The 7,773-nt window shown below is 36.2% G+C and overlaps 1 protein-coding gene across 1 annotated transcript; it reads left to right on the forward strand.

Moving 5' to 3' along the window:
* The first annotated feature begins 5,715 nt into the window (after window positions 1-5,715).
* Window positions 5,716-7,479, forward strand: LOC127738765 (uncharacterized). Its single transcript, XM_052250131.1, has one exon. The coding sequence runs from the start codon at window positions 5,716-5,718 to the stop codon at window positions 7,477-7,479; it is 1,764 nt and encodes a 587-aa protein (XP_052106091.1).
* The last annotated feature ends 294 nt before the right edge of the window (window positions 7,480-7,773 follow it).

Raw genomic sequence — 7,773 nt, forward strand, 5'->3', positions numbered from 1 at the left:
TCAATATATCTGAACGTAAAATTAAAGAATTTCGCAAAGTGCTTTTTCTTTTTGTCTTTTAGAAGGTTCTGAATGAATTCTGCTTCATACGAGTACAAAAAATAAATTGGCCAGTAGGGGTGCACAATTAGTACCCATTAGAATACCGACTGTCTGTTGAAATACCAATCCTCCAAACTCAACAAATATATTGTCGATCAAAAAGTCCAGCATCTTCAGTATATTTTCTGATAGAATCAGTGTGGTTCTTCACAAAATAAGAATTATTATTAACATTTATTTGTTTAAATTTTAAAGTAGTTAAATGACAAACAACGTGAACATAACCATATGTAGGCTATAAAAGAGAGGCGAAAGATATCAAAGGGACATTCAAACTCATAAGTCATAAATAAACTGACAACCCCATGGCCACAAAAATGCTTGCTTAATTGTATATAACACATGCACTTTTTAATACATAAATAAATATATCGGCATATGGTTTTGCTTGCAACATCTAGTTATAACATCTCTTCATTTATCTCATTACATTGTGTTAAACATTTTATGTTTTTTTTTCATATGTTAAATTTGTTTATGTGAATGTTTGAGTAATGATGTGTTAATCTACTGTATATTACTTGGAGTTTGAAGATCAAATTGCATGCTTCGGTGTCAACTCAGACTCAGAAATAGGTGGTTCCCACCCAGAGGTGGAATATTTACTGGAAAAGTATTATTATATATGATATTACCAATTTACTTTTTGTTTATTTACTAAAAATCTCAACATAATGTTAACAACACATGTTACCATGTTCCAAATCTAAGACAAATATGAAGACCACAAGAACCTTTTTACAAAATCTTCAGAAATTGCTATTCAAAAATAAAAGTACTTTCACAACATTTATCCCATATATCTACATCATTAAGTAAATGTCATTCATATGTACATCATGTATATGATTTCTGCATTGACGGCTTTCGATGGGTCATTTAAATTAATCAAAATGTCATATCCTTTAGATAATGGTTTAAAGGATATTTTCAGATGTTGTCAAAAACATGTCTTTAGTCCTTTGTAGCAATATCATGGGAAATAAAATATGTACCCTATATACAATAGTGAAGTTTATAACAAAATCCTTTAATGAAAGCGATTATTACTGTTTTTATATTCTGACATGAATTTAAGCTGTTTAGATAATATGACCAACATATTTACTTTAGACAGAAAGGCGTGGTTTTCTGTAAGTCAGGAATATGACAGTTGTTGTTCACTCGTTTCGTTGGTTGCTCAAGTTTAATTTTGTCAGTTTTTATGTATGTTGGCGTTTGTTTTTGTTGCACTTCAGTGTTCCTGTTGTTCCTTTGTTTCCCTCTGTTTTTGTTTGTTACCCGGATTTGTTTTCTCTCAATCGATTTATGACTTTTGAACACCGGTATCCTACTGTTGCCTTTATTTATGAACTTCCCCTTTTGGAAATACCTTGGAATTCTGTATTTTTTTGTTTTGTTTTACCGATTTTATACAGCTACCATTGTATAATATATTTTCCATTCTTGTACAGATAAAGATGGACAAGCCTTTCGAATATCAAATATCAAAAAGATGACATCAGAATTGATCAATAAATCATATTAGCTCAAATGATGCTTTAGCACCCTATCTCACAAAAATTCGACCAGAACATGGTCAGTTTTTGTCTATAAATCAGTGTCTATAAATCAGGCGAAGACACTTTACCCTTAAATTAATCTGCTAATCAAGAGATGACTGCTGTATAAAAAGAAACAGACAAGTTGATGGCAAAAGATATGTTGTGTATGCTGGCTGCTATATTTGAAATTAACTTCTTTTTAGAATGTGATTTAAATTCTAGAGTAAAAAGGTGTAACAAAAAAAAAAGAACTCCAATGTAAATATAAAGCGGGGGAAGTCCATAAAAACTGACAAAATCAAACGTGAGTCAACTGAACGAATGGAAAACATCCGTCATATTCCTGACTTGGTACAGGTCATTCCGAAGAAAATGGTGGATTAAACCTGGTTTTAGAGTTACCTAAACCTCCAATTTGTATGACATGTGATATATAATGTTATACTGACAATATTAGGTAAGCAACCCTAACAAACATAGTAGGTTAATGTGACAATAATTGGGATCAGCCGCCAAAACTGTGTAAACATACATCACAGACATACACCACAACTGACTAAAAAATTCAAACAAACATACAAATAAATCTAAAAAGTTTATGTAATTGATAGTTAATTTGACAAAGACGCCAATAAAAAGAGAAACAATCATAAGAGAAAGATGCCTAAATATAAAAAAGATATCAGACAACCAATAATAAAAGAACAGAGAAGGAAAAGGAAGTCCAATGCAAGTTTAAAACGGTCAACATTCACAATAATTCAACATTTTATGTGCTAATAATATAACTATCTCAAATCGCCAACTAAATCATAGATCTGATGTCGTATTCTGCTTGCTTTATGGCATGAATATTTCTCCTTACGGTGATCTCAAAATGTATGGCATTTGATATGCTGCAATAGTCTTTTTGCCAAATACAGATTTGATTCTTTTATTACATATTGTATTCAACACAACTTGTTTTCTTTACCTATTGTAAACTGTTTTTAAGGGGACATTACATCCCGCCATTGTGCTATTGTGCTCTGGTCATTTGTGTATTCTTGTCTTTCTTTTTTGCTTATGTGCTTTGTCTATAGAGTGTCTATATGCCACTTTGTTTTCTTTGTTGAAATTGTTACTTGTTTTATAGGGGTTAAAAATATGTTGAAAGTAATATATTATGTGTTAACCAGTTTATACAGAAACATAGTTCTCGAGATCACAAGTTTTTCCCTACTTGAAAGAATATATGCATTTTAAAGATTTCAAAACTTACAAATTACATGCATTACGACGGTCAACAAAATTTGCCCCATCCGCTTGCTCCTCATTAGCTTAGCAATGAAAAATTATGTTCCCGTAAAGGAAATAACCCAAACAAATTGATATCGAATTATAAGAGAGAGGCGAGGGATACCAAAGGGACATTCAAACGCACAAGTTGAAATAAAACTGACAACGCCATGACTAAAAGAAAAAAAGACAAACAAACAACAGTACACAAAACACAATTTATAGAAAACTAAAGACTGAGCAACACGAACCCCACCAAAAACTGAGGGGGTCTCAGGTGCTCCGGAAGGGTAAGAAGATCCTGCTCCACATGTGGTACCCGTCGTGTTGCTCACGTTAGTACAAACCCGGAGATTAGGATTGTTAGTCCTGTGGTATATTTTTTTCGATGATGTGTACTTGCATAGAAAGGATTGAATGTTCAGCCTGATTGAAATGCTGGTAAACAATGTCGCTTGCATTGTTGTTGATGTCTGATCTATGGCCGCACATACGTTTATTAAGCCTTCCTTTCGTTTCACCGACATATACCAATCCGCAAAGGTTACACTCTAATCCGTAAATGAGATTTGTTGATTTACAATTCAGATCATCGTAGTTTCTGGTAAAGTAAGTTTTTTTTAGTTAAATTGCTATTGAATTGAGCATCCATTATTAAATTTTACAGGTTTTTCAGTTTTTGGTTTTAATTTCGAACTGAGACAGTGTGGTTTAGAGTCATTGAAGTCAAAAATATCTTTTAGGAGAACAGAACACAGCCGCGTACGAATATTATTGCTGTTGTCATTAATATGATGATCTGAGTGTTTCATATTTGAGATATTTGTCATGTCAGGTGATGAGGGGACACCTGCCGTATCAGACGATACCGTGTCCATGTTGACGTCTTTTTTGGACCTTTTTATACAGGGCGACGTCAGAGCCAGAATTCTATTTGATCTTCGTATGTTCATGCATATTATGATGTCCTCGGGGACAAAATGTCCTCGGGGACAAAATGTCCCCCAGCAGAGACATCGACCCAGTTGTAGTTAAAGAGAGGTGAAGGATACCAAAGGGACATTCAAACTTATAAGTCGAAAATAAACTGATAACGCCATGACTAAAAAGAAAAAGACAAACAAACAACAGTACACAAAACACAACATAGAAAACCACAAACCCCACCAAAAACTGGGGGTGATCTCAGGTAATCCAGAAGGGTGAGCAGATCCAGCTCCACATGTGGCACCCGTCGTGTTGCTCATGTTAGTACAAACCCGGTGATAAGTCTAATTCGGTAGGACACATTCGGAGAAAAGAGGACGGAATTGTAGTCTGGAACATATCCGTTGTCATCTGTGAAACGGATATTCCTTAACGGTCAACCAACTCGTGATGGCGTCAATAAAAGTTACGAAGGGACGATTTCATCTTCACCACTTGGAACTCTTGGTTTAATAGCTTCCTTGTGAGCAGCAACCCTCTATCAAAGAAGTCATGATAAGAAAAACAAGCCCTGGAATATCGTATCAACTGGGAGATATATACTCTGTATGCAGGTGCTGCTGGAATGTTGATGCTGGAATGTTGCTACATAGAAATGGGAAGTTCACAATTGGAAAGCTGAAATCATCTCTTTTGTCATACAATTTTGTTTTCAACCGACCAGCATTGTCAATTTCTAGATGTAAGTCAAGATATGATGCCGACTTAACTGTATCTGTTGTATCCTTTAAGTTCGAAGGGATAGATGCGTTCAACATAGTCACCAAATTTTGAATTATATAGTGAGATAACATCATCTATATACCAGAAAGTGAGGTTAAAGGATTCTGCTAACATCTTTTTTTTCTTCCTAAGAAGTTCCTGTATGAAGTCAGCCTCATATGAATAAAAGAAAAAGTCGGCAAGAAGAGGAGTAAAGTTGGTTCCCATGGGAATGCCGATTGTTTGTTGAAAAACACGTCCTCCAAATGTGACAAATATGTTGTCAATCAAATATAGAGTTAATTACGGAAATGTGTAACTATATTTATCACGGTTGTGACATATTCACAGCTAATCATTCTTTTATAATATTTTTTTAGGAGAAATAAACTACCCATATATTTTCCATTTTTTTATGTTACAACAAAGTCAGAAGGAAGAAATCATATGAAGTGTAGGAAAACGGATCCAATGGTTTTATCTTCCAAGGTTAACAGTTAAACATTGTAACATTCTACTATAATACTATTTTATAACAGTTATGTGCATGAAGATGAAGCTTACATTAATTTTTAAAAATGATTATGAGAAACAGGAAAAAACAAAAACAAAAAAATAACAGAGACTGCACCTTTCAAGGAAAGATACATTCGGTGCATTTCAATGCTGAAACAGATTAGGATTATCGAGAATTAATCATGCTCTATCGTCCATGTAAAAAGGAAAATCAACTGCAAAAGTCATGTCAAGTTTTCAGGAGATACATGCAAGCGTAAGATGATATAAGAAAGGAAAGAAAAGCATATAAACCATTTCGAAATGTTGTTGAAGAAGCATAGATAAGGTATTGACATAGATTTCGAGGCTGCATTGGATGAAGTAGCACCAAGTACAGCATATAAGAATACATAAGATATTGGCAAAAAATCTACACCAAAAAATCAAGTTATTTAAAATTATGATACTTTATTTGAAATTTGATTACCACAATCAACTATCACAATCAACTGTAGAAGAGGAGTTGAAAAAATTGTATGTATTGCCAGATCAATAGTTCAAGCAATATATGCGTAGAGAAACAAACAGTTGCTTGCGTGAATGTATGTATGTTATTATTCATAGCTTAAAAACCACCACAGAACCAATATATATATTGCATAATGGAGGAGCAGGTGTAAGGAAGAGTTATGTGAGGAATAGATTGCATAGTGGAGGAGCAGGTGTAGGGAAGAGTTATGTGAGGAATACATTGCATAGTGGAGGAGCAGGTGTAGGGAAGAGTTATGTGAGGAATACATTGCATAGTGGAGGAGCAGGTGTAGGGAAGAGTTATGTGAGGAATAGATTGCATAATGGAGGAGCAGGTGTAGGGAAGAGTTATGTGAGGAATAGATTGCATAGTGGAGGAGCAGGTGTAGGGAAGAGTTATGTGAGGAATACATTGCATAGTGGAGGAGCAGGTGTAGGGAAGAGTTATGTGAGGAATAGATTGCATAATGGAGGAGCAGGTGTAGGGAAGAGTTATGTGAGGAATAGATTGCATAGTGGAGGAGCCGGTGTAGGGAAGAGTTATGTGAGGAATAGATTGCATAGTGGAGGAGCAGGTGTAGGGAAGAGTTATGTGAGGAATACATTGCATAGTAGAGGAGCAGGTGTAGGGAAGAGTTATGTGAGGAATAGATTGCATAATGGAGGAGCAGGTGTAGGGAAGCGTTATGTGAGGAATAGATTGCATAATGGAGGAGCAGGTGTAGGGAAGCGTTATGTGAGGAATAGATTGCATAATGGAGGAGCAGGTGTAGGGAAGCGTTATGTGAGGAATAGATTGCATAATGGAGGAGCAGGTGTAGGGAAGAGTTATGTGAGGAATAGATTGCATAATGGAGGAGCAGGGGTAGGGAAGAGTTTTGTGAGGAATAGATTGCATAATGGAGGAGCAGGTGTAGGGAAGCGTTATGTGAGGAATAGATTGCATAATGGAGGAGCAGGTGTAGGGAAGAGTTATGTGAGGAATAGATTGCATAGTAGAGGAGCAGGTGTAGGGAAGAGTTATGTGAGGAATAGATTGCATAGTAGAGGAGCAGGTGTAGGGAGGAGTAATGTGAGGAATAGATTGCATAATAGAGGAGCAGGTGTAGGGAAGCGTTATGTGAGGAATAGATTGCATAGTAGAGGAGCAGGTGTAGGGAAGAGTTATGTGAGGAATAGATTGCATAGTGGAGGAGCCGGTGTAGGGAAGAGTTATGTGAGGAATAGATTGCATAGTGGAGGAGCCGGTGTAGGGAAGAGTTATGTGAGGAATAGATTGCATAATGGAGGAGCAGGTGTAGGGAAGAGTTATGTGAGGAATAGATTGCATAGTAGAGGAGCCGGTGTAGGGAAGAGTTATGTGGGGACTAGATTGCATAGTGGAGGAGCAGGTGTAGGGAAGAGTTATGTGAGGAATAGATTGCATAATGGAGGAGCAGGTGTAGGGAAGAGTTATGTGAGGACTAGATTGCATAGTGGAGGAGCAGGTGTAGGGAAGAGTTATGTGAGGACTAGATTGCATAATGGAGGAGCAGGCGTAGGGAAAATTTATGTGAGGAATAGATTGCATAGTGGAGGAGCAGGTGAAGGGAAGAGTTATGCGAGGAATAGATTGCATAGTGGAGGAGCAGGTGTAGGGAAGAGTTATGTGAGGAATAGATTGCATAATGGAGGATCAGGTGTAGGGAAGAGTTATGTGAGGAATAGATTGCATAGTGGAGGAGCAGGTGTAGGGAAGAGTTATGTGAGGAATAGATTGCATAGTGGAGGAGCAGGTGTAGGGAAGAACATCTTTTCACCATTAATGACAAAGAAGATGATTACAGTGTTTATGTAATCCACAGATCTAATGGTCCTGCGCGTGTATTAAGAGATAAAGACATACCAACTGGTTTCGCATCCTCTCTATGAAAGCCAACACATTGAATACTTTCCAAAACAACAGAGAAGAGCACACAAAACTGTTGAGCAATGATCTAGAAGCAGCTGAGATTATCTGTTATAAAATCACAGTCAATTTAAAAACATTAGATGGACTAATAAATGGTGCATTAAAAATAGAATTACCAGAGTTGTTAGAAAATGCATCTGGTTTACTTTGGGTAAAATTTGGTGAACCAACAGCTACATA

The sequence above is a fragment of the Mytilus californianus genome, unplaced genomic scaffold (genome assembly GCF_021869535.1).
Source record: "Mytilus californianus isolate M0D057914Y unplaced genomic scaffold, xbMytCali1.0.p SCAF_1, whole genome shotgun sequence".
In the NCBI taxonomy this organism is placed as follows: Eukaryota; Metazoa; Mollusca; class Bivalvia; order Mytilida; family Mytilidae; genus Mytilus; species Mytilus californianus.

Excerpts from the sequence above, each read along its gene's own strand:
- LOC127738765 (XM_052250131.1), top strand. The coding sequence starts at position 5,716 with ATGTATGTTATTATTCATAGCTTAAAAACCACCACAGAACCAATATAT.